Source organism: Euleptes europaea, chromosome 3 (assembly GCF_029931775.1).
Source record: "Euleptes europaea isolate rEulEur1 chromosome 3, rEulEur1.hap1, whole genome shotgun sequence".
Lineage (NCBI taxonomy): Eukaryota > Metazoa > Chordata > Lepidosauria > Squamata > Sphaerodactylidae > Euleptes > Euleptes europaea.
The window spans coordinates 108,454,325-108,482,320 of NC_079314.1; the positions used below are offsets into that span (position 1 = coordinate 108,454,325).

The 27,996-nt window shown below is 46.4% G+C and overlaps 1 protein-coding gene across 1 annotated transcript in view; it reads right to left on the reverse strand.

Moving 5' to 3' along the window:
- Positions 1-27,696, reverse strand: part of RERG (RAS like estrogen regulated growth inhibitor) — a 105,008-nt gene extending 77,312 nt beyond the window's left edge. Inside the window, exon 1 of the mRNA XM_056847350.1 lies at positions 27,610-27,696. Coding sequence (XP_056703328.1) covers positions 27,610-27,670 — 61 coding nt within the window. The 5' untranslated portion in view covers positions 27,671-27,696. The remainder of the gene's footprint in view (positions 1-27,609) is intronic.
- Positions 27,697-27,996: the final 300 nt, after the last annotated feature.

Genomic DNA, 27,996 nt, shown 5'->3' on the forward strand with positions numbered 1-27,996 from the left:
GCTCATGCCTTTGATTGTGAAATTCTACTACTTGGCCACAACTAGAGACAGACTTATGACTAATTCCTACATTACGAAGTATACAGAGAGGGTTGGGAATCCCCCCCTCTATGGAGCAATCAGATGGGAGTTATTGGTTCTCCCCCATTCCTGTGCACAATTTCCAGACTGAATTCTAGCAGTGGCTTGTGTGGATTTCAGTCTTCCTTCCCCACCCTGGTTTCCCAACCTTAAATGGTTGGGGGGGGGCACTATTGGGCCCATAGGGGAAACCCATGTGTGTTCCAGGGAACGTGTGGGTTTACCTCAGACTGTTTCAGGTTGGGAAAATAGCACAGGAGGGGAAGGCCACAGCCTTGATCCAAACTGAACGCCGTGCACACAGGAATTCGTGTTTGACTGTTAAACATGATGGGGTCCCCAGAACCCAAATACCTATGTGTTCTCTAATGTGTCAATCGAGCAGCCCATTCCTGAGGGGGAGGGCTGAGCTAGTGGCAAAGGAGGAGTCACCCCCCCTCCAGCACTTTGCCCTTACCTGCGAGACCCGTGGAACCGCTCCTTAGGGGTCCACAGGGATATGATACCAAAAAAGGTGGTGTAACTCCAGGTAAGGGCAAAGGGGGTGTTCCCGGCCTGAAGGGGGGGGGTTAGGAATCTGCCTAAAGGAAGCTCCGCCCCTGGAATGCCCCCTGGAATGCCGGCACCCCTCCATGCGCCGTCAGGATGCTCTTGGGAGGCCGAGTCGGCATCCCAGGGCAGTGCTGCAACAGCAGCGCAGGGAGGCCAGTGTGAGCGCCCCAAAGCTGGCATCCGTGCCACTCTTGTCGGCGCAAGTGGCCTGGGCGCCAGCGGCATGGACACCGGCACGGGCCCTTGCGCTCCTATGGACTGCAAGTCTATCAGTTTCAGTGGATTTAAGCACCCTCACGTCTGTACTGAATTTAGCAGTTGGTTCAACCAATTTGAAAAATGCATTTGACAATTGCTTGTCTTTCCTAGGGATGGTCGTTTTTTCTTCTGGTTGTCACTGGTAAATCACCGTCCTGATTTTGCTTTGGGAGAGGCTATTATACAATTTGTCCATGCGGTTTCCTAGCATCGGAGTTCATCTCCCTCCTCAAGTTCTTCAGGATGATGGACAATTTGTAGAGTATCTTCAACACAAAGAACAAACATTCTCTTGTCTTCTAAATGAGTGGCAGCCCTGGGTTCTTGGAAATGGAGGCTACATCCACGCATCATCGGATACAGCAATATTGATTTGCTGCAACAATAATTTGCAAAGGGATTGTATTTTCCACACAGGAGAATGCAGTTGTGAATAACTACTATAGTGCAGTAGCCAAAGGACTACAGCAAATGATTTGTGGAGTGGAGACTTCAGCAATACATAATTCCTAATGAGTAGGGTTACCAGGTCCCTCTTCGCCACCGGCGGGAGGTTTTTGGGGCGGAGCCTGAGGAGGGCGGGGTTTTGGGAGGGGAGGGACTTTGATGCCATAGAGTCCAATGGCCAAAGCGGCCATTTTCTCCTGGTGAACTGAACTCTATCGGCTGGAGATCAGTTGTAATAGCAGGAGATCTCCAGCTAGTACCTGGAGGTTGGCAAGCCTACTAATGAGGCATGAACCTGGGTGGAGATTAGGGGTGTTAAAAAGGCGTCTCTGTTTTCATTTGTGAGATGCTGGAGGGTTATGAAAAGCCTTCCTCCCCTACTAAATCTTCTTTATCTGACTTTATCCACTGTATATATGACACACAGAAACTCTAAACATTCATACAGGTTTTACTAGACACACTGGCACTTTAACATTAATATGGGTCAGAAGCCAAGCGTGAATTCTATTACTCGAGTTACTTGCTCAAAGAATAGTCCACTGGGTACATTTCTTGTTTCTTTTCCCTCAAAGTGCTCCCCCCACCACCACGAACCTCCCACAATGAGGCGATGGCCCTGGGCCACACAAATTCTATGTACCTGGATTTTGCTTTCCAGTTGTCCGTCAGTTTCAAATTAGGTTACAAATATTGCTGGAAATGTTTGGAAATCATGCCATGTGGACAGGAAGCCAATATTAATTTCTTTTCCCTCCGTCAGGGAAAAAAGATTCTGAATCTAAAATCACACAAACAAAAAAAACCCACCATATTTCTTCAAAAGGTATTTTCTTTAGCAGCAAGGAGTGATAAGAAATATGGCTGTATGTGTATGTTGGTTTTTAGCATTTTACCTGAATCTACCTTTACAAAAATAAGCCCTTAGAGAACCCCAGATATTTTAAAAACAAGAGAGATAATAGTATTCTATTCATGTGAGAATCTCAGAACTATAAAGGAACAACTACATAGGTTCCGTTAGGGTTGCCAACTTGAGGTTGGGAAATTCCTGGAGATTTTCAGGGTGGCGCCTGAGGAGGGCAGGACTGGGGGAGGGGAGGGACCTCAATGGGGTATAAAGCATAGAAGGGGAGCCTCCAAAGCAGTCATTTTCTCCAGGGGAACTGATCTCTGTCACCTGGAAATCAGTTGTAATCCCGGGAGATCTCCAGGCCTGGAAGTTGGCAACCTTGGCTACCTTCAAGGACTATACACATGCCTAGCAGTAGTGGACTATAGTCACAAGGTTTTTAATGTGTGGGTAAGGAAGAGGGGATGTTTGGGGTGGTCCTATTTAGGACCTCCCCAGATACCCTTTGTCCTTGTGGGTTAAACCCTGCCCTGCTGATGCCAGTGTCTTTCTCCAGCACATTGTGCATCGGAAGATCCACTTAAGAGGCTCTTCCACAAATGCAAAAATGAAGGATCTAATCTCACAGCAAGCGGTACACTCAGCCGAAGGGGCCCTTTCCCCGTCTCCTGCCTGGCGGTCTCTGAAAGATTGGAGAGCCATTTGAGATAACCGGGCTGCACTCCAGAGAACCTGCCCCCTTATCGATTTAGATTTTCCAGGCCAAAGCCTCTCTTTCACGCAGCACAGCAAAGACGGCCAAGGGTCTGCCGTGATGCGCTTGTGCATGCTTATCGCCGGGACAATCACACCATATTGATTTCCAAGAGCGGTAGTGTTTCACCAAAACCCTAGCTGATCACAAAGCCCCCTTTAAAAAAAACTGAATGCTACATATACCCACCCTGACAGAGCACCTTCTCCCCCCCCCCCACCCAAATGTCCACCTTCCAGTGTAGGAGAATGAAGGGAACGTATTAATTTACTTTTCCTGGCAGGATACAAGGGAGGGGGGATTCTTGGGGAAGTGTTTGCCAGCTGCTTAAAGGTCAGGGTTGATCTTCTGTTTCGCTCCCTGTTTGCAGGGATAAAACCCTGCGGGTGGCCAGAGACAGGAGGCCAAGGGCTCTTGGCCCAGGGCTTAGAACCTGTGCCCTTCAGTGGGTCAGATGAGTGGATCTAGGACTACCCCAGGATGGAGTTGACTGGATCAGACCAAGGTCCATCAAGTCCAGCAATCTGTTCTCAAAGTGGCCTACTAGGTACTGCTAGGAAGCCCGCAAGCAAGACGACTGCAGCAGCATCGTCCTGCCTGTGTTCCACAGCACCTAATGTAACAGGCATGCTCCTCTGATCCAGGAGAAAACAGGCATGCATCACAACTAGAATTCATTTTGACGAGTAGCCATGGATAGCCTATCCTCCATGTCAACTCCCCTCTTAAAGCCTTCCACGTTGGCAGCCATCACCTGGGGCAGGGAGTTCCACAATTTAACTTTGTGTTGTGTGAAGAAATACTTCCAAGGATTGAACCCAAGACCTTCTACATGCAAAGCAGGTGCAGGGAGTTGAGTGAGGCACTCACTTCTGTTCCCTCTTATGTGGGATGGCCCTTATATAACACATTTCATAAGCACAAGGCTAGTGACGGTTTTTTCTAAAACCACAATCCAATCATTCTTCAGCACTCACGGATGTGTCTGACTTCTTTGGTAACTCAATACCATCCTTTGGGGCCTTTTTGTCTATAATATCAAACAACGGGATCTGTTTTCTCTGGCCCGATGGTGGAGGTTATATGGCTTGAAATGGAGCTCTTGGGTTTAAATTTTCACTGGGACTATCCAGCGGATCGCTAAAAATAACTGCCCTCCTCTTCTCTGGTCTCTCACCCTCCAGACAAAAAATCTCGTTTGGAGGTAGTAAGTAAGTAAATATTTTTAGGTAGCCAAAGGACTTTACGAAGTAAATTAAACAATGAAACAAGAAAATTATACAATAAAAAGCAAGATGCCATATAAATTATGATAAAATACAGTATAATTGGAGTATATCCTAGCTGACCATTAGTTGTAGCTGGTTACATTTTTTTGGCACCAATTTAGCTCTTTTTTGCCGCTAAAGCAAAAAGTGACAGCCTATAAGTGATAAATGAATCAGTGTCTGACAACAAAAATACAAATTTATTGGAATCAGGAAGCAAGTTTAACCCAGTTAATATCGTACAAAGGAATTTTTCCCTAGGTATTGTGTAAAGAGGACAATCTAAAATATAATGGGGTAAATCCTCTATAGGAGAGCCACATATGCAAATACATTATGCTATCGGTACTTTATTATATCGACCATCCACTATTGCAGCAGATGGCTACATGGGGGTCGTGAAAAGACAACGCAAGAGGACTCGGTACGTTTGAATGGTACACTACATCATGTTGACAGTCTGAAGGAAAAAATAGAGGGTGGCATCTGGGTCATCTAAGGTGTTAAAAACCCCAATATCAAAAAGGCCCTTTGTTCAGAGTCTAAATGTCTCCTCTGAAGTGTCAAACAGCCGCGTTTCAAACAGGCCAAGGAAGTCACACAAGCCTTTTGTCTCACATGAAAGGAGCCATTTCTCACCCTTCAGGAGCGGGGCGTAATGTTGAAGGACTGCGAAGACGACGAAAAATCACTGGAAGGGATTCAGGCCACAGGATGATAAAAGCCTTCAGGGCCTGAAAGGTCTATGTTAATGGATTATAATGCAACCCTTTGAAGCTGCGAAGCGCATGGACAGATTCTCTCGGAAAAGTGCACCCCTGAGCGAATAAAGAGCAGCGCAAAAATTGAGCACCCCCCCCTCCCGACTGCTTTCAGAGGCCCCCCGGATAATAACTCTTCAATCCTGGAGGGGATCTGCCTCAGTGGAAGAGCACCTGCTTTGCCTGCAGAAGGCCCGAGGTCTACAGCATCTACAGTGAAAAGGAGCAGGGAGGAGGTGATGTGAAAGACCTCAGCCGAAGATCCCTTTAGAGCTGCTGCCTGTCAGAGCAGAAGGTGGCGTGGAGCCAACCCTCCTCCCAGTAACCTTTCTTCCCTCTAATCCAGTGGTTCCCAACCTTTTTTTGACCAGGGACCACTAGGAGTTTTTTGTTCGGTGCAGGGACCCCAAGGTTCAAAATAAAAATTCCGAGAATTTGAAAATAAACTTTAATCATAACTGTTAGTTAAACATTAAACTTAGAATAATATTTGAATATATTTTTTATAATAGAGAACTTTTAATTGAAAATAGTAATTTATTATGGGTTTATAACTTTGCTTCGCGGACCTTAATTTAGTTCTTGCGGACCCCTGGGAGTCCATGGACCCCCGGTTGGGAACCAGTGCTCTAATCCTTCCTCCAACTTAGAATCATAGACCATTTATGCATGGGAGGTTCTGCCTTGGATTTGCCGCTCTCTAGATTCACATTTTCCCCATCCAAATTCTCAAAACTCAAAAATAAGCCCCCGTGCAGAGTTTTGAGAATCCGGATTGGGAAAACGTGCATCTAGAGAGCGGCAAATCCAAGGCAAAACCTCCCATGAATAAATGGCCATAGAATTGGAAGGGGCAATTCAGGCAATCTAGTCCAAACTCTGCTCAATGCAGGGTCGGCCTAAAGCATCCCTGGTAAGTGTTCGTCCAGTCGCTGCATGAAGACTGCCAGCGAGGGGGAGCTCACCACCTCCCTAGGCAGCTAATTCCACAAATGATGCAAAAAAAAAAAAAAAAAAAACTCAAAAAAACCCCCTAATGTCCATCAGGTACCTTTTCACCTGTATTATGAATCTTATCTTCTGCTGCCATCATTACGAGACCTATCCTCTGCTGAAAACAGGAACAGCTCTCTGTCCTCCTCTGATAGCCTTTCAAATACTTCAATAGAGCGATCATGTCCCTCCTCAACCTCCTCTTCTCCACGAGGAACATTCTCAAGTCCCTCAGCCCTTCCTCGTAGGAAAGTGGCTCTTTCACCAATGGAAAAGCCACTTAAGTTGAGCGAAGTCTCTTTAGATTGAAGGAAGGTTTCAAACTTGAGCCAAAAGAAAAGGTGGGGTATAAATATATTAATTAACTTTCCTCAGTCGAATGATAGAAATTCACCCCAATACTGACTTGTATAAACCAGTGTATAAATCTAGATCTAGATCTGTGTCACCTATGACAAAAAATTAGGGTTTTTGTTTGTACACCATGCTCTAAAGTTAAAAGAAGGAGAAATAAAATCAGCAGAGGACACGAGGATCGAAACAGGTGGTGTGGAACGTCAAAGGCTTGCCGGTGAAAGGTTGGGGTGGTAAACTGCACCGACCATTGACAGGACGTCAGGAGAGCCAACATGGTGTAGTGGTTAAGAGCGGTGGACTCTGATAGGGAGAACCGGGTTCGGTTCCCCGCTCCTCCACATGAGCGCCGGAGGCTAATCTGGTGAACCGGGTTGGTTCCCCCGCTCCTCCACATGAAGCCAGCTGGGTGACCTTGGGCAAGACACAGCTCTGTTAGAGCTCTCTCAGCCCCACCTACCTCACAGGTAGGTTCTCTGTTGTGGGGAGGGAAAGGGAAGGTGGCTGTAAGCTGGTTTGATTCTGCCTTAAGTGGTAGAGAAAGTCGGCATATAAAAACCAACTCTTCTTCTTCTATGGCAGTTGGAAGCAGTTGGGCAAATGAAGAGCTGACAAAAAGACAGTGAAGAAAGAAAACCAGACCCGGTTACTTGGTTAGCAGAGCAGCCAAGGAAAGTGAATATGGTTATAAATGAAATATTGTACTTAAACAGGATTGGGGTGCGGCAGAACTGCTAAATACGAGTCCAGTAGCACCTTAGAGGCCAAGAAGATATTCAGGGTATGAGCTTTCGACAGTCAAAGGTCCCTTTGTCAGGTATCGCATACCCTGAAAATCTTGTTGGTCTCAAAGGTGAACTCGTATATAACTGTTCCAGGATTTATACTTTTTTCTTATTTTTTCCTTGCTTAGTCAATTTTCTTAATATGAAAGTTGTCCTATTGTGCAAATCTTCATAAATCATAAACTTTCATCTCACCCTCGGCCGTATCAGTCAACACGCTATATTAATATTTCCCAGGATATACCGGCGGGGACCTTTGGAGGCAAAGGAAAAGAATTCTCAAGCAGACTCATATCATCTTGCAGCGTTTTCCCTCCTCCTTCCTTCCGAAGAATTCAAAACAGCGCTTTGGGCTGCAATCTGAAGAAAACTTTCCTTGGATCTGAACCCCCCCGTTTTCCTATCTGAAACCCTGGGCTCGAATTACCGCACCGCATCATTCGGCTCTGTACTTTTGGCAAGCGGCTGCCCACGCACCAATGATTCGCCTCAGGCTTTCCTCCCTATCTACAATGTGACATTTCCCCCCCCCCTTTTCTAGGAACAACTGCGTATTTGGGAATAATCCCCTATCTTTCTGGGATTCCTGCTGTTCTGTGCAATCACAGAGCACGTGTAAAATTGGGTGCGCAGAACTCGGGGCGGGGTGGGGGGAGAAACAATTTTCTAATCTTTCTTTAAGGAAACGAGGCCCGTTATGAAAGGGATATAAAAGCCAACTCTTCTTCTTTCCCCCACTCTGTCAGAGTGCAGTGGGGCCAGGGGTGATTGGCGCTTTCCCAGCACGGGGCCCAGGGCAGCTGCCCCTGCTGCCCATAGGCCAAGACCATCCCTGGGCACAGAGAGAACATAAGAATACGAGGAAAGCCATGCTGGATCAGACCCAGGCCCATCAAGTCCAGCAGTCTGTTCCCACAGTGGCCAACCGGTTGCCTCTAGGAAGCCCACAAACAAGGTGACTTGGAGGGCTTTAAGAGGGGAGTGGACATATTCATGGAGGAAAGGGGTATTCATGGCTATTAGTTAAAATGGATACTAGTCATGCTGCATGCCTATTCTCTCTAGTATCAGAGGAGCATGCCTATTATATTAAGTGCTGTGGAACACAGGCAGGATAATGCTGCTGCTGTCGTCTTGTCTGTGGGCTTCCTAGAGGCACCTGGTTGGCCACTGTGTGAACCGACTGCTGGACTTGTTGGGTCTTGGTCTGATCCAGTAGGGCCGTTCTTATGACGACTGCAGCAGCACTGTCCTGCCTGTGTTCATTTACAGCACCTAATATAACAGGCACTGCCAGGTGCTGTAAATGAACACAGGCAGGACAATGCTGCTGCAATCGTCATAAGAACATAAGAACGTCCCTACTGGATCAGACCAAGGCCCATCAAGTCCAGCAGTCTGTTCACACAGTGGCCAACCAGGTGCCTCTAGGCAGCACCTAATATAACAGGCAGCACCTAATATAACAGGCGCCCTGACCTGGATGGCCCAGGCTAGCCTGATCTCGTCAGATCCCAGAAGCTAAGCAGGGTCTGCCCTGGTTAGTATTTGGATGGGAGACCACCAAGGAAGACCAGGGTTGCTGTGCAGAGGAAGGCACTGGCAAACCACCTCTGTTAGTCTCTTGCCATGAAAATCCCCAAAGGGGTCACCATAAGTCGGCTGCGACTTGACGGCACTTCACACACACAATATAACAGGCATGCTCCTCTGACCCTGGAGAGCAGGGCTTGTGAGAAGGATTGTAACGGGTAGGTGTGTGTGTGTGTGTGTGTGTGAAGAGCCGTCAAGTCGCAGCCGACTTATGGCGACCCCTTTTTGGGGTTTTCATGGCAAGAGACTAACAGAGGTGGTTTGCCAGTGCCTTCCTCTGCACAGCAACCCTGGTATTCCTTGGTGGTCTCCCAGCCAAATACTAACCAGGGCCAACCCTGCTTAGCTTCTGAGATCTGACAAGATCAGGCTAGCCTGGGCCATCCAGGTCAGGGCAACGGGTAGGTAGGGAATATATATATATATTACACACATAAATACACAGTCTTAGCTTCAAGTTTTCCCACAGTTCTGCAGCCACAAAACTATCAGCTTTATCCATATGTGCTTTAAAATACCCAGACTGAGCCTGACCACGGCATGTGCTGACAACCAGGAGCTTGTCTAGCCTTTTCATCTCCATTTCCATTCCTCCAGCTGTGCTTTGCAGACAGAAGAATAAGAATTACACAGGAATCAAATCCATGTGCTTTAAGGAATACATTTATCATCATGTGGAATGAAGATTAAATCCTGCTGTTTCCACCCCCACCCCCCAACAACTGACAATGTCCTGAGGGAATCTTCTATTGAGGTCAGGGCAAAAAACAAAAATTAAACAACTCTGGTTAACTGCCTGACTACAGCTGTCTTTCAAGCTAAATCTGCCCCGATGCAAACCAGTTTACAGTCAATCCTAAATGGAGTTATGCCTTTGTAAGTCCATTATTTATCCATTTATTGCCAACTGAGGACCCAAAGCATTGTTTTCCTCTCCTCCGTTTCACCTGCACAACGACAACCCTGTGAGGCAGGTGAGGCTCAGAGAGAATGACTGGCCCAAAATCACCCAGCGTGCTTCCATAGCAGAGTGGCGATTCAAACTCAGATCCTACCTAGTCTAACCTTTATACCAGGGATGTCGATCTCATTTGTTACGAGGGCCAGATATGACACAAATGTCACTTGGTCGGGCTGGGCCATGCCTTGCTAGCCCAGATCGGGACTGGGAGGATGGCTGCCTCGCGGGCCGGATAAGCCTGCTCAAGGGGCCATATCTGGCCCCCGGGCCTTATGTTTGACACCCCTGCTCTATACCATGCTGGCTCTCATACCACAGTAACCAAAAAATACACTAGGCTATTGTAATATTATATACTATGTTCACTACAAATTTCAATCTAACATGACAGTAATGTATAGAAACTAAAGTAGTCGTACAATATTTTATAAGCAATTGCACAGAGCCCAATCTTCCAACAGAGGTAAAGGCAAACCCGAGAGTTCAACAGGTAAACCAACAAGGTTCAACAGGTAAATCAAAAAGTCCATATCTTTAAAGAACCAAGTGAAATATCTTCCTCCTTAGGTGCCAAGTGCCAAGCGGGCCAGGTAAATATAATGATCCAAGAGTCTCCAGAGACCTACGGCTTGAAGCAGATCAAGACGACGGGCTTTCCGGATAATAATTAGACTCCGTTTGCGCTTCTAGCTTCTTCAGTTACTTGATCCAAAAAGTCACCTGAATAGAATTCCTATACAGTTACTTCTCATACCACAGTCGCTTACAAGTCAACAGGCTTAGAAGGTGTAATTCTTTATAAAACTGCATTGTAACCCAATCAATTAAATTTATAATATGCATTCTGTTTTGCTGCCCCCTCCGCCTGGCATCCTTGCCTTGAACACGTCGGCAGAGTTATTTCTCTCTCTCTCTCTCTCTCTCTCTCTCTCTCTCTCTCTCTCTCTCTCTCTCTCTCTCTCTCTCTCTTCTTTCACATCCCATCTTATCTGCAAGGCCTTGACTTTAGCATCATAATCTGCATCCACAACTAATATCAAATTTAATTATTAGAAGTGTGTATTTGTAAAGCAGCAAATAATAATATTTTTTTAAAAAAACCAACCAAGCTGCACACACCCTGTTGGTTAGATAGGCAGGTTACTACGAATGAAATTTTCCCCAACTCTTGGACTCAAACTGCACAAGCCAGTTCTGGCCATTTTTCTGGAGGAGGAGGATGAGGAGGAGAAGAGGAGGAAGAGGAAGAAGAAGAGTTGGTTTTTATATGTCAATTTTCTCTGCCACTTAAGGGAGACTCAAACCGGATTACAATCACCTTCCCTTCCCCCACAACAGATACCTGTGAGGTAGGTGAGGCTGAGAGAGCTCAGAGAGAGCTGTGACTAGCCCAAGGTCACCCAGCTGGCTTCATGTGGAGGAATGGGGGAACCAACCCAGTTCACCAGATTAGTGTCCGCCGCTCATGTGGAGGAGTGGGGAATCAAACCCAGTTCTCCAGATCAGAGTCCACCACTCCAAACCACCACTCTTCACCACTACACCACGCTGGCTCTATGCCACGCTGGTAGCCATACAATGTCTTCATTGGCACTCTGTTGCCAGTTCAGGGCAGTGAGGGAAAGGGGTGAAAGCAACTCAACACATATGTGCCTAACAGGGTTCTTTTCCAACCACAATACTTAGTTCATGTTTATGCCGAACAACATTATCACTGATTTCTATTTCTGTGCACAGAAGCCAGTGTGGTGCAGTGGTTAGGAGCAGTGGACTCTAATCTGGAGAACCAGGTTTGATTCCCCACTCCTACACATGAGCGACGGAGGCTAATCTGGTAACTGGGTTGGTTTCTCCAGCATGCTGTAGTGGTTAAGAGCGGTGGGCTCTGGAGTCGATTTACCACTCCTACACATGAGCAGCAGATGCTAATCTGGTCAACCAGGTTGGTGTCCTCACTCCTCCACATGCAGCCTGCTGGATGACCCTGGGCTAGTCACAGTTCTCTCTGAACTCTCTCAGCCTCACCTACCTCACAAGATGTCTGTTGTGGGGAGAGGAAGGGAAGGTGATTGTAAGCTGGTTTGATTCTCCTTAAAAGGTAGAGAAAATTGGCATATAAAAACCAATGCTTCTTCTTCTTCTCCCCCCAATCACATTAATATAACCAGCCTTTTCAGTCTTCTCATGTGTGAAGCATTTAATTTTCTTCAAGCCCGGCGGCTTACTGATGGATTGCAGGAAATAAATTAAGATACAGACTGGAAGAGACACACTGAAATGAACAAATAATCCACTGCCACGGCATATGATGACAGCCACTGATTTACTTTGCTTCAAAAACAAGTCTGCACATTGACGGAGGAGAGGTCTATCAGTGGCTGCTCACCATGATAGCTAAATGGAGCCTCCATGGTTAGAGGAATTATACCTGCGAATACCAGATTTTAGGGATGAATAAAGGACAGCAGCTTCCTACTTGGTGCCTTTCCAGAGGCACCTCATTAAGAGCTGTGATGGTATAGTGGTTAAAATATTGCATTATCCCTGGAGAGGTCTAGGCTCAAATGTCTTGAAGCTTATTGGTTAGTTTTGGCCTACTCACTTGTTCACTTATCCTTAGACAGCCAGTGTGGTATAGTGGTTAAGAGCGGTGGACTCTAATCTGGAGAACTGGGTTTGATTCCCCACTCCTACACAAGAAGCCTGCTGGGTGACCTTAGGCTAGACACAGTTCTCTCTGAACTCTCTGCCCCACCTACCTCACAAGATGTCTGTTGTAGGGAGAGGAAGGGAAGGTGATATTAACCTAGTTTGATTCTCCTTAAAGGTAGAGAAAATCAGGGTATAATAATGAACTCTTCTTCTTCTTCAGCCTAGCCTACTGCACAAGGTTGTTCTGAGGATAACTTGGAAACAGGAAGTACCAGATACGTGGGGAAAAAGCACAAAAGATTGACTGCTGTTGGAAATGGCACACCAGACTACACATTACTCCCCCCCCCCCGCAATCCTGCAAGGCACTTTTGATGCAACTCCTGCCCTCTGCAGCCATATCCCACTGATGAAATATTTCCACGTTGGCATTTGCTTCTGCCACAAGCCCCTGCCCTTTTCCGTGCCCGGCTTCCTGTCCAGTTCCCACATGGAAACAGAATCAGAGACCTACAGGCAGGGAGGCCTTTAGGGCACTTTCAAAACCGGTCTGATGTTTTCAACACATTTTTGGCTTTTCTGTACACCGGCTCTGGTCTGGAAATCCAATCTCCTGCTGAGCTTGCTCTCCATAGCAATTTGGTCTTCAAACCGCACACATGTTTAATAGATATCGGCTGCTTCCTTCGTCCTTGGGGCTTAATACTTCTCCTCTTGTTAATAGCCTTTGGAGCTGTGGGTCCAGCAGACGGAGGAGCCACGCAAACCTGAGTTATTTACCACCTCCTCACACGGCTTGCAGCTCCAACACAAATTGGCTAAGGTGAAGTATTTAACATTCAATATCACGTAACCCGAGACTGTGCAAAAATTTACAGGCGGGTTAACAGCGGTGCAAATCTTTGAGTTGTCTGTGAGCTGTTATTTTAATGTACCGAGGAAAAATTATGCTTGATGTTGGCTGGGTTGTCTCTGCACTGCTTGAAAGAGGGATTGCAAGCTTTAATAGGTTTAATTTGCTGGTTGGCTCAGGGTCAGCATGTATTAATGGGAAACAGCATAAATTAGGGTTGCCCAACTCCAGGTACTAGCTGGAGATCTCCTGCTATTACAACTAATCTCCAGCCGATAGAGACCACTTCCCCTGGAGAAAATGGCCACTTTGGCAATTGGACTCTATGGCATGGAAGTCCCTCCCCTCCCCAAACCCCACCCTCCTCAGGCTCTGCCCCCAAAACCTCCTGCTGGTGGTGAAGAGGGACTGGGCGACCCTAGCGGCATGCAGGTTCCCAACTGAGACTCAGGCCATAATGGAGGGGAGGGGTCTCCAGACTTCTTTTTATTATTATTATTATTTTCAAATTAATTTACAATCTTAATTATTTTTCAATTTACAAAATACATAATATAAAAGATTTCTATCTTATCTCTAAGCAGGTACATATATTTAACTTCCCCTCTCCCCTCCTCAGTCCATTTAATATCCATGTTTCTCTCTTTGTATTCAGTTCTAATTCATTATAATAAACCAAATCTGTCAATCCTACAATAAATTTTTTAACTTTGGTAATTTAATTACTCCTAACATTTTGAATTAGAGCAATTCATATCCCTTGATATTTCCCAATTTAAGTTAAGTTACACAATATGTTGTCCATGCCTCCCACTCTCCCAAAAATTCAGTATTTTCTTTTCGATTTATTAATGCCGTTAATTTTGCCATTTCGGCCAGTTCCATCATTTTATCTATCCAAACGGTCTTGTCTGGTATCTCAGAAGTTTTCCATTTCATTGCATAAGCCAGTCTTGCAGCAGTGGTGGCATGTATCAAAAATGACCCCTGAGTCACTATAGAATCTGGTATTATACTTAACAACATCATTTCCGGTGTTTTAGGTATATTCTGTTGTATTATCAACCTTAGATCATTATAAATCATATCCCAAAAGTTTTTTGCCTTTTCACAAACTTCTTAAGGCTGTGAAGACCTTTGGCTACCATAGGAGGCAGAGACAAGGCCAAAATGACCGCTTCTGGAGGTGGAGCCAGATGGAATACCTCCCTCCTCACACCTCCTGGGAAGAAGGAAATCCTGAATGAGGACTGGAACTACATGCCGACTGAGGAAAGACCAGTTGCTTACCAGTCCCCCTAATGCTCCAATGGAAATGCTTTAGTTTGAATGAGGGGGACCCCACCCCCCAGCTCCTGGGACTGAAAAAAGACAGTCCCACTCTTCGCCATAGCTGATAATACTGGGGGGGCAGAGGAAATATGTCAATTTCTATCTGAAGGAGGAGGAGGAGGAGTTGGGTTTTATACCCCGATTTTCAACCGGCTTACAATCTCCTTCCCTTCCTCTCCCCACAACGGACACCTTGTGAGGCAGGTGGGGCTGAAAGAGCACTTTGGGTTGGCGCTGTTCATTCTTTGGATCCCTTGCCTTGGTCAGGAGCCCATTGGTTGCTGATGTTGTTGGTCAAAGATGGAATAGGACTTGGAAAAGTGTTTTAATAGCTGCTCCCCTGGCGGTCTGTGGCTGTAGCTGGCCTTCCTCTCTAGGTGAGACTTCAAAGAAGAGTTTGTTTTTATATGTTGATTTTCTCTACCTTTTAAGGAGTCTCAAAGTGGCTTACAATCACCTTCCCTTCCTCTCCCCACAACGGATACCTTGTGAGGCAGGTGGGGCTGAAAGAGTTCGGAGGGAACTGTGACTGGCCCAAGGTCACCCAGCAGGCTTCATGTGGAGGAGTGGGGAAACCAACCCAGCTCTCCAGATTAGAGTCCGCAGCTCTTAACCACGACACCACGCTGGCTCTCAAGCACATGGAGAAAGTATTCATCTCGCTCTTCGCCTGATGTGAGCAATGCCCTCCCCATCTGCTGTTTCATTTAAAAAGCTCAGATCCATTCATGGATCCATTCAGCATCCTTCCTAGTTTGGCCCTTAAAATCGGAAGAAGGTGGTCTAGCTGCCATTCTTTTGTGACTGACCCCCTTTGCCATTGTTTTTCGAAGTCTCTGAAAGCTTTGGTTTGGCTGTGATGCATCAAGGGACTGCTTACTTTCCCTGTCCTAATTCAAGCATTGTTTAATTGCTGGCTTACGCCAACGAAAGCTTCAGGTAATGAATCCGTGGGCTACGCTCCTAAATCGAGCTAGGCAGAGATGTCTTTGTTCTCTTACGCATTCTAAGTTACTACCACTATCTTGTAGACTTTTTTAAAAAAGAACAGCATGCAGTTTAAATACAGAAGTTCTGTTCTTGTGCTGAATTCACAGAAAGCACCTTAATATACATATACTGTAGGTGGGGTTCAATCAAGTTAATTCATGCCATAATATTCCCTATTACTATATATGTGTGTAAAAGCTGGACAGTGATGAAAGGTGATAGGAAGAAAGTAGATTCCTTTGAAATGTGGTGTTGGAGGAGAGCGTTACGGATACCGTGGACTGCCCAAAAAACAAATCAGTGGGTTCTAGATCAAATCAAGCCTGAACTGACCCTAGAAGCTAAAGTGACTAAACTGAGGCTATCGTATTTTGGTCACGTCATGAGACGACAGGAGTCACTGGAAAAGACAGTCATGCTAGGAAAAGTGGAAGGCAGCAGGAAAAGAGGAAGACCCAGCAAGAGATGGATGGACTCTATAAAGGAAGCCACGGCCCTCAATTTGCAATACCTCAGCAATGTTAAAGATAGGATGATTTGGAGGACATTGATCCATAGGGTTGCCATGAGTCAGAAGCAACTTGACGGCACTTAACACATACACAAATAGGGTTGCCCACTCCAGATTAGAAAATTCTTGGAGATTTGGGGGTAGAGGCTGGGGATGACAGGGTTTGGGGAGGGGAGGGACCTCGGTAAAGTATAAATGCCATAGAGTTCACCCTCCAAAGCAGCCATCTTCCCCAGGAGAACGGATCTCTGTCATCTGGGGATCTGTTGTAATTCCAGGAGATCTCCAGGCCCCACCTGGAGGCTGGCTACCCTAACTGTAGATCACAGTATCTTCAAGACAAATATAATACAAAATAATAACTGCAGGGCATCCTGGAGCAAAGGCCGTTTAATGGAGAACTTGGTCCCCCCCCCTCTTCTGAAAACATTCGATCACATTCTCAAATTGGAATTTATTGTAACCCGATCGATTCAAATAACCTAAAAGGACACCCAGAACAGGAAAAATGGGGGAGAAGAGATGTCTTTGTGAAGGACGACGTTTGTGTGCAGCTGAATCACAAGCAGACAAGTTGCTAAGAGAAATGGTCGCCTCCGTAGAGACCGACCTGACAATTTATAAACATCGGGGTTTGGCCGTGTCATAAATTTAAAGCGGCAGCCTGTTTCCTGAAGTGTTAAAGAATAACACAGGGAGAGCTCCATATCAAATGCATACAAACACTTCTGCTGTTCCCAAGAAAAGACAGAGAGCTTGCGATCAAAGCGACGTGACTCAACTGTGATCAGCGATGACAGCTGGGAGGGGAGAATCTTGCTCCTCTTTGAGAATCGTCTTTTGGACCACGTTCTTGATTGGCTTCTACTGGTCAGGTGGTCGGTGGTCCAGTTCCCTATAAAGTTAGCCTATGTATTACCGTCTGGCACAAGTCTTTTTCCAAGCGTGGCCCAATAACACCATTAGGACCAGTAATGGGCCAGGGACCGTCGCTGCATCTCCTACCCGCTACTTTGCGACTGATGCTGATTTGAAAAGGTTGTACCCTGCTTGCCTTCACGTCTGTGAGGGTATGTTAGGAAGCCAGATTTTGTCCAGTGTGCTGTAGTGGTTAAAGCAGTGGTTCCCAACCTTTTTTTGACCAGGGACCACTAGGACTTTTTTGTTCGGTGCAGGGACCCCAAGGTTCAAAATAAAAATTCCGAGAATTTGAAAATAAACTTTAATCATAGCTGTTAGTTAAACATTAAACTTAGAATAATATTTGAATATATATATTTTATAATAGAGAACTTTTAATTGAAAATATTAATTTATTATGGGTTTATAACTTTGTTTTGCGGACCTTAATTTAGTTCTCGCGGACCCCTGGGGGTCCACGGACCCTGGTTGGGAACCAGTGGGTTAAAGTGTCAGAGTAGGATCTGGGAGCAGAGTTTGCACCAGACACAGATTCCAAACTTTTGCTTGGGTCTCTCAGTCGGCTCCTAAAGATTTCATCAACTGCTGTAATATGAGAAAAGGTGCTGACTCAACAGTGAAATGGGGAAAACCGCGACCAGACAACGGCTAGCGCATGTGAAACAGCTTACAAGATACATCACAGACAGAACTTACAAATGACCTCTTCAAAGGAGTCAGTTTACATATTCAGCCGGGAGTCATCCAATAAAAGGGAATTTCAGAAAAAGATATATGCATATGTGAAACTGTCCTATAAATAACCTACAATCCTAAGATGACAGAAAACCCGAAGGTTCAGAACACTCAGAAAATTTACTCAGAAAATGTCCTGCCCAACCTTTAACCATGACTCTAAAGGCAAAGGGACAACAGTTAAACGGGAGACAAAAAAATTACAGGAAATTCACTAGCACCAAAAAGCCTGCTGAAACAAACAGATCTTCACAACTGGGCCCTGACAGTAAACTATCATGTATGGCTGTTTCCCTCGCAGTCACCCCTCCGAGGACTTCAGGTCTTTGTTTTGATTATGCATGCTGTTTCCGTCAGAGGTCGCCTCTCTCTCCCCCTGCGTTTTCAAATTCGCGATAAAACAGGTCCTTGAAAACGCGAGCAAAACGCAGGGAAATGCAGGGGGGGAGCGAAGGCATGCATAATAAGCACAAAGACCCAAAGGCGTTGGAGGGGTGACGGCGAGGGAAACAGCCATGCATAAAAGACCATTATCAACAATATTAGAAGAAATATAACTTACCAATTTGTAGATCAGTTTTCAGAGGACAACATAATGAGAGGTTTTGAGAGGGAGGGCATCTTGGCCATCTTCAGGGCATGGAGTAGGGGTCACTGGGGGGAGGTAGTTGTGAATTTCCTGCATTGTGCAGGGGGTTGGACTAGATGACCCTAATGGTCCCTTCCAACTCTATGATTCTATGATGCAGGCCATCATAACAATTAACTAAACCATCAGGTTTTTACGAAGCAGGGGAGCATATGCAGTCCTCGGAGGCTAGCATCTTACTCCCTAATAGAAAGGGGCTGCACCTTTGTTTAGCAAAACTGAGACAGAAAGAAAGCACCCTGAATAGCCCAGACTTGCCTGAGCTCATCAGCACCTGGAAGATCAGCAGGGGTGGCCAGGGTTAATATTGAGATGGGAGACCCCCAAGGGAGACAAGGGTTGCTATGCAGAGGAAAGCAATGGCAAACCACCTCTGCTCATCTCTTGCCTTGAAAACCCCAAGAGGGGCTGCCACAAGTCACTTGCAATTTGACAACACTTAATCATTGCTAGACAGAAAGGAGGCACGGCAGAACAAGGCTCAATTTTAACAGCTCCCACCCTGATCTCCCTCTCTCATAACACTAAAACGCGGGGTCATCTGCTGAAGCTGGAGGGGGAGAGATTCAAAACAGCTCAGTGTAAATACAGAAGGAACCCAGTTACGCAGCCCCACCTTTGCAAAAGTGACTTATGAATGGGAATAAGGATGCTAATGAATTTCTCATCCCTAGTGGTGCAAGTCAATTTTGCTTCTCCCTCATGTGAAGTAAAGAGCCCCGTGGCGCAGAGTGGTAAAGCTGCAGTACTGCAGTCCAAACTCTGCTCACGACCTGAGTTCGATCCCAACAGAAGTTGGTTTCGGGTAGCCGGCTCAAGGTGGACTCAGCCTTCCATCCTTCCGAGGTCGGTAAAATGAGTACCCAGCTTGCTGGGGGTAAAGAGAAGGCACTGGCAAACCACCCCGTAAAACAAAAGTCTGCCTAGAAAACGTTGGGATGCGACGTCACCCCATGGGTCAGGAATGACCCGGTGCTTGCACAGGGGACCTTTACCTTTACCTTTTACATGTGAAGTAAACACTGGATACCAATAACAATTTTTTCTCATGATATTTATACATTTTTCCACGTTATTTTTGCATCGATTGCACATCAGTGGTGTATAAATGGAATCAAAACGGTGTAAAATAAACAAGCCACAACAGCATCTAAACTGAGGGAACAAAAAGCAACGTGAGATACCCAAAAAATAGAAACTAGGATGGTCAGGGCTGAATACTTTATACCATGTGAAATGGACATTAGGGCGGATTTTTCAAGGGCTCTGTAACTTTCATGATGCTTAAAGGATCTGAGAAATAACTCCCCATTTGGCTACTATTACTAAGAATATGACAGGAGAGGGCTGAATGAGAGGGGTAGAATATACTTAAGAAAACTCCTACCTATTTAGGGAGGTGGGCTATAAGGTAATAGAAGCTTTCAAGTTTACAAAAAATAACCATCTGTAATCCATACATATTTCCAACTCTCTCACTTCAGGGATCCTAAACACGACCAGTTGGGCTTGGCAGTAAGGTTACATAGGTTTCTCTGAAAGCCAGCGTGGTGTAGTGGTTAAGAGCGGTGGACTCTAATCTGGAGAACCGGCTTTAATTCCCCACTCCTCCACATGAAGCCTGCTGGTTGACCTTGGGCCAGTCACAGTTCTCTCCGAACTCTCTCAGCCCCACCTACCTCACAAGGGGTCTGTTGTGGGGAGAGAAAGGAAAGGTGATTTTAAGCCACTTTGAGACTCCTTAAATGCACTCCTGACCAAGGCAAGAGATCCAAAGAATGAATGGTGCCAACCCAAAGTGCTTCTTTACAGTTGTTAAACAATGTCGCACTTGTATAACAAGCGGCCAAGAACCGAGTCAAAACGGCGAAATTAATTAAGGACGTTCAAGAAGGCCAAAGGATTAGAAAACGTGTGAGGGCTGAAAGAGAGGGAGATCGCCAAATTCACTCCAGCCCAGAGTCCTCCACTGGCCGCACTCTTTCACTAAAGGCAAATCCCCTTTAATTAAGAAATCAATTAAGGGATGGTCTATACTTACTTGCCCAAGGGAGGAACAAACAGCAATTTTCACCCACACCATGCAATTAGTGAATAATGCAGAGGGTTCCGCAGCCAGTTCTCTACCATGCGCTATAATGCATGTTTTAACTAAATAATGAAGCCAATTACTTCAATGCATTAACTTGATTCAGTTTCTCTCTCTCTCTCTCTCTCTCTCTCTGTGCCCCCCTCTCCCCATTATTCTCAACTCTTGGGAGTGTATTGTAGAGTTTCAATCTATTTAAAGGCTCTTTCACGCCAGTGTGCAATGCATGCGCTTGCCACAGGTACTCCTTATGTCTCCCACTCAACGCTGTGAAATGGGACGCATAAAAGCAGGTGTTGAAATCCATCAGGACATTCAGGCCCATGTCTAACACTTGTTCACAGACGTGCCTCTCCCTTTGACAATGGTCGTAACTTGTGGTAAACCTTGTAACAAAAACATAAGAACATAAGAAAGGCCCTGCTGGATCAGATCAAGGTCCATCAAATCCAGCAGTTTGCTCACACAGAGGCCAACCAGGTGCCTCTAGGAAGCCCACAAACAAGACAACAGCATTATCCTGCCTGTGTTCCAGTGTACCTAATATAATAGGCATGCTCCTCTGAACCTGGAGAGAATAGGTAGGCATCATGACTAGTGTCCATTTTGACTAGAAGCCATGGATAGCCTTCTCCTCCATGAACATGTCCACTCCCCTCTTCAAGCCTTCCAAGTTGGCAGCCATCACCACATCCTGGGGCAGGGAGTTCCACAATTTAACTATGCGTTGTGTTGAAGAAATACTTCCTTTTATCTGTTTGGAATCTCTCACCCTCCAGCTTCAGCAGGTGATCCCGCGTTCTAGCATTATGTGAGAGGGAGAAAAGCTTCTCCCTGTCCACTTTCTCCATACTATGCACAATTTTATAGAGCTCAGTCCTGCAGGCCCTGCGGAACTCTTTATGAGGGAGAAAAGCACAGTATTACGAGAGAGGGAATAAACACAGTTCTATGGAAACTGCCCTGCCCTGTGGGATCTGTCCACGCATTCCTCAGCAACAAGCTCTACAGTAGGGCTGACAGCCACCGGGAGAGGCCTGGAATTCTCCCAGCATTACAACTGATCTCCCAACCACCGAGATCAGCCCCTCTAGAGAAAATGGCAGCTTTGGAGAGTGATCTCTATGGCATCACAGCCAGTGTGGCATAGTGGTTATGAGCGGTGGTTTGGAGCGGTGGACTCCGATCTGGAGAAACGGGTTTGATTCCCCCACTCCTCCACATGAGCGGCGGAGGCTAATCTGGTGAACCGGGTTGGTTTCCCCAGTTCTACATGTGAAGCCAGTAGGGTGACCTTGGGCTAGTCACAGCTCTCTTAGAGCTCTCTCAGCCCCACCTACCTCACAGGGTGTCTGTTGTGGGGAGGGGAAGGGAAGGTGATTGTAAGCTGGTTTGAGCCACTTCCTTAAGTGGTAGAGAAAGTCAGGATATAAAAAACAGCTCTTCTTCTTCTGCCGCTGAGCTCCCTCCCCTTCCCAAACACCACCCTCAGGCTCTACCCCCACAGATCCAGGAATGGCAACCCTACTCTAGCGCCATGGATTGAAGACTCCCTGCTCTATGATACACAAACTATTCCTGCTCACTCCCTTTCCCAAAAAAACCATATCCAGACGGACCTTTCAAAAGATCAATTTTTCCTTTTGCCCCGAGCCTGGAAGAAGCACCAAGATGAGGAATTGCTTCAGGATATTCAACTGTTTGGCCTACCGAGCAATCCTAAACAGAGAGACACCATGTTTCTAAGCCCGTTCTTCTAAGTCTGCTTAGGATTGTCCAGTGTGTCTTTTAACTTTGCAGAGAGACAGATGCATCAGTGAAGGTCTAAGACCCATGTCTGACTCGAGGGCAAAAAAAGAAATTAATGTGGATGAGCAAAAGAAGAGCAAAGCCAGTAGAAAACCCTGGCAGGGACTTCTGGCAGTCACAATCCTATTATTTATTGCTGTGTGTGTTTTGTTCTTTACCGTGGATCAAGCCTATTCTTGCTAACGTTTTGGCTGATACTGTTTGGCATGGATTTCTAGCTGTCTGGCCAGTACAGAGAAGGAAGATGTTTGCAAGCAGTCTATACCACATGTGTCATGAAGGCCAGACGTGCTCTCCTTCAGACAGCGTTGAGCTAAGCAGGGTTTTGCCTTTGATGGTGAAACCCAGCAGAGCAGGGGGTGGGGGAGAAGCTCGCGCATCAGACCACACTACCCACTAAGACCGAGCGCCGAGGACATCCATTATGCCCAGGCCCCAGACTGCTCCAAGGAGACTCTCCAGTGGCAGATTTCAGAAGCTAGAGACTCCCGGTTCCCAAAGGGAATATCAGGCCTGTGGAAAAGAAGCTCTGAGAGATCGGAAAGGGAAGACAAGAAAGCTGGAGGATTCTTGGTCGATATCTAAGACAGAAAAAATGTGCAACTCACCAGAGGTTGTGCATGCGTGTGTGTGTGTGTGTGTGTTAAATGCCATCAAGTTGCTTCTGACTCATGGTGACCCTGTGAATCAATGTCCTATCTCTAACAGCCTTGCTCAGATCTTGCAAATTGAGGGCTGTTGCTTCCTTTATTGAGTCAATCCATCTCTTGTTGGGTCTTCCTCTTTTCCTGCTGCCCTCAACTTTACCTAGCATGACTGTCTTGGGAGGGGCCATGGCTCAATGGTACAGCATCTGCTTGGCAAGCAGAAGGTCCCAGGTTCAATCCCCGGCATCTCCAGTTAAAGAGACTAGGTAAGTAGGTGATGTGAAAGACCTCTGCCTAAGACCCTGGAGAGCAGCTGCCAGTCTGAGTAGACAATACTGACTTTGATGGACCAAGGGTCTGATTCAGTATATGGCAGCTTCATGTGTTCATGTGTCTTTTCTAGTGACTCTTGTCTTCTCATAATGTGATCAAAATACAATAGCCTCTGTTTAGTCATTTTAGCTTCTAAGATCAGTTCAGGCCTGATTTGATCTGTAGCCCACTGATTGGTTTTTTGGGCAGTCCACGGTATCTGTAACACTCTCCTCCAACACCACTTTTCAAAGGAATCTACTTTCTTCCTATTAGCTTTCTTCAATGTCCACCTTTAACACCCACACATAGTAATAGGGAATACAATGGCATTAATTAACTTAATCTTGGTTGTCAGTGACACATCCTTACACGTCAGAGACTTTTCTAGCTCCTTCATGGCTTCCCTTCCCAGTCTCCATCTCCTTCTGATTTCTTGGCTGCAGTCTCCCTTTTGGTTGATGATGGAGCCAAGGAATAGAAATAGAGGTTACCAGAGGTTACATGGCCTTTATCTAGTAAATTGTAGCTACTCCAAAATTATACAAAACAGTAGTAACAACCAAGGTTCAAATAAATTGCAAAACATGTATTACAGTAGTCATTTTGTTGCTGCGCCCATCATGGCGGGTCAGAATCCCAAATGTGCCCGTGGGTTCAAAAAGGTCGGGGACCCCCATCTACTGTGACAGACAACAGCTCAGCAGGTTCTCTGGCAGAACGGGGACACATCCAGCCTAGCTATTCAATGTCCTGTTAATCACGGACGACAAGGCCTTCTGCCAGTAAAGGAGCTGTTGTTCAAGATGACACTGCAGTTTGATAGATGAGGTTTTTTCCTCCCTCCAGGTCTGCAGGGTTTCCTCTTTCCCCCAAATCTCTGGTCGAAAGCACGCCATCGCCACCAGCTCATGGAGAGGCAGGGTGGAGTGACAGCTAGCGTGTTGGCTAAGGAACTGGAAGGCCTTGGTTTAAGCTCCCTCTCTGCCAGGAAAATAGGGAAAGGAGAACCATATAAGCTACTTGGTAATCCTTGGGAGAAGGACAGCGTACAAATATACAAGATAGAACAGGGGTCCCCAACATGGCACCCATGGGCACCATAGCACCTGTTGACATCATGACGCCTGTCAAGTGTTTTTAGAAAGTGGGTGGGGACAGGTGGGGCACCCGATTGGCTGGGTATACTATTAAAATGTTTCAATGGCAGCTGCTACTGCAGTGTTGGTTTAATTCTCTCACCCCTCGTTCCCAGTGTATTTTTTAAATTACTCTTGTTTCTGCCCTACACTTGGGCTTCGTGTGTGTGTTTGTCTGGCGCCATCTCCCACGGCAGGCGTTTTGTGGTTGCGCCCACCACCCTGTGTCAGAATTCCAGAGGTGCTCACAGGCTCAAAAAGGTTGGGGAGCCTTGAGATCCCCCCCCCAACCTCCAGTCCCTCATCTGCAACACTGGGATAATAATGCTGGCCTACCTCACAAGACTGGTGTCATAATTATGGAGACGTTTGTGAAAAATATTTCCAGTTTCCAAAGTGCTATATACATGCTCCGTATTGTTACAGAGAGTTAGTCATGGACCGACTCTTTCCAGCATGGTGTAGTGGTTAAGAGTGGTGGTTTGGAGCAGTGGTCTCTGATCTGGAGAACCACGTTGGATTCCCCCCTCCTCCACATGAGCGGCGGAGGCTAATCCAGTGAACTGGATTTGTTTCCCCACTCCTCCACATGAAGCCAGCTGGGTGGCCTTGGGATAGTCACACTCTCTCAGCCCCACCTACCTCACGGGGTGTCTGTTGTGGGGAGGGGAAGGGAAGGTGATTGTAAGCTGAGAAAATCGGCACATAAAAAACCAACTTCTTCTTCTTCTGGAAATGCCTGCGCTAACACCGTTCCCCTTCTCACAGGCTCAGGCCCTTCATTGGTAGAGTATTCATTCAAAACTGTTTTTCACATGTAGAGCAGTAGGCAGGGAGCTATTGCGTCCACAGTAACATCACAGCCCTTCTCTCTATACCCCCTTCAGGTCCAAAAGGATAACGCCATAACTCAAGAGAATTGTTGCAAAGCTGGGTCGTTCCAAAGAGTCATGCCGACCTCGCTGAACATATTTTATTAATTTATTTATGAAACCACTCCAAGGTTAAGATAACATAAAGCCACTCCACAGAGCTGAGCTCGCCTCATGCCACTCCGCTTTCTTCAGGCAGCGGGAAGGATTTCTCTCCTCCAGGAGGCAGGAGCTGTGACTTGGGTTGCCAGCTCCAGGTTAGGAAATTCCTGGAGATTTGGGGGGTGAAGCCTGGAGAGGGCAGGGTTTGGAAAGGGGAGGAACCTCAGCACGGTATAATGAAGAAGAAGAGTTGGTTTTTATACCCCGCTTTTCTCTGCCTTTAAGGAATTTCAAAGCGGCTTACAATCGCCTTCCCTTTCCCTCCCCACAACACAAACCTTGTGAGAGAGGTGGGGCTGAGAGAGTTCGGAGAGAACTGTGACTGGCCCAAGGTCACCTAGCAGGCTTCCTGTGGAGGAGTGAGGAATCAAACCCAGTTCTCCAGATCAGAGTCCACCGCTGTAAACCACACCACCACGCTGGCTCTCCTATGCTTGCATTTTCTGACTGTCAGAGGTCACCTCGCTCTCCCCGTGCATCTCCGCGCGTTTTCCAGATGCTGGCTAAGCACGAATCCAGAAAACGTGGCCAAAGTGCGCAGAAATACACAGGGAGAGCAAGGCAACCTCTGGCGGTGGGAAAATGCAAGCATAATCCAAGCAAAGCCCTGAATTAGTCAGCAGGGGACCGCAAGGAAACAGCCATGAATAAATGGCCTTCGAGTCCTAACCCACAATAAGCGGCTGCCTTTGGCTTGGTGGTCTAAGGTTGCATGTGTTTGTTCAACCCCTTCTCCGACAACTTCTTTATAGAAACAAGAGATTGCAGATCCTTCAGCGCAACCCAGTTCAGTCACTTCTCACAACCTCTAGACGCACGGTAACTGCCTGAAAATCCTCAGCATTCAGCTTCCCTCCCACTAGCTAAAGACAAGCTAGTAGTATGAATAGAATGGAATCATAGAGTTGGAAGGGTCCATGGAGGCCATCTAGTCCAACCCCCTGCTTAATGCAGGATCAGCCTAGAGCATCCCTGACAAGTGTTTGTCCAGCCTCTGCTTAAAGACTGCTAGTGAGGGGGAGCTCACCAACTCCCTAGGTAGCTGATTCCACTGTTGAACAACTCTTACTGTAAAAATGTTTTCCTTAATATCCAGCTGGTACCATTCCTCCTGCAATTTAAACCCATTATTGCGTGCCCTATCCTCTGCTGCCAATAGGAACAGCTCCCTGCCATATTTTGTTGAAGCTGTAATATTTTTAGATCGCCATGCATCTAAAGAGAGCAATCAAGTCCCCCCTCAACCTCCTCTTCTCCAGACTCCATTCACACCATTAAGATGGTTTCATGCTTTAGCAAACAGCAAGCGTCTGAACATCTTGATCCCATGCATGGCATGTATTATGCGTTTGGACGGTAAGCGGGGATTTTCTAATATTCATGCACATTAATGGCACTACAGAAACAATAATGATGCTCAGGGGTGCACATGATCAACCAGAATAAAAGCAGGGATGTTCAACAGGGGGCAAATGGCCATGGGTTGTTTGGATCATCATCACCAAGTGATGTTGGCATAGTCCGATTTTCAACAGGCATGGGTACATAGAAGTAGATTACACAGAAAGCAAGATAAAGTAGGTCTATGCAGATCTATGTTCAATGATATTCAGTGTGGCTTATACCCAGGAAAGTGTATAAGAGATGTAAATATGACTGATCTATACCACATCAGAGTGTCGGTAGGAGAGTTCCATGTTCGATTTTCCTTATTAAAAAAAAAATCTCAGCACCTCAAAAACGTACACCAGGTGAAGGGTTTCAGCCTAGTTTTCGTCTTCACAAAGTATCTTTGTTGAGGAGAGGTTTCTAACATCAGGGATTGTTTGAAATAGTCCTCCGAGGCCTTCAGTGTGAAGCGGTTCAGGCTAGCAAGAGCCGTTCCCACACCTTGACTCTCAAATCCAAGTAACCACAACCACATTTCACAGTCTAGGATGAAAGCAAGACTTCCAAATCCACTTGAGTGGCAACCCAACTTTTTAGAAAGGAACGGCTCCTTGTGTTGGCTTATACAGAGCTACCAGGTTTCCCGTCCAGACACTGCCCCAACCCACGTAGTTTCCACAAGATCACTCAGTACCCCCTAGTACCTTGTACACCAATAAAGGAATGCATCTCTTGCAGAGAACACATAACGCCACAAGAGTTTTATCAGCCACTATCACATCTGGATGTTCACCCACCTAGAATCGCCTTCCGCTTGCAAAAAATGCTTTCCCCCCAAACAGGATCAAAGAAAGGAACGCAAAAGGGAATGGAGAAAGCCGACGTACCTGACTTTCCGACTCCTGCCCTGCCGAAGATGGCCAGCTTCACTTCGGCGCTCTTAGCCATGGTGAGGAACCCGGGGAGTCTGGAGGCAACTTCACGGGTTTACCCAAGCCGGAGTTGAGGATAAATGTCTCAGTCCTCTCTTTGGCTTCACCATGTCATTGTGATTTCCAAAGCCAGGCCTGGGAGAAAGAACACCAAGAGACAGTGAGGAGGACGGCCTATGCACTGATCATTTTCAAAAGGCTTGGCATCTGCTGGCAAATCCTATGCCGTCCTAGGCAGACTTACTCCAGACTTAACCCACCGAAAGCAGTGATTATCAAACAGGAGTAGCCATGTATGGAATTGCACCGTTGGGCAGGCAGTTCAGGGGTATACCACTCATC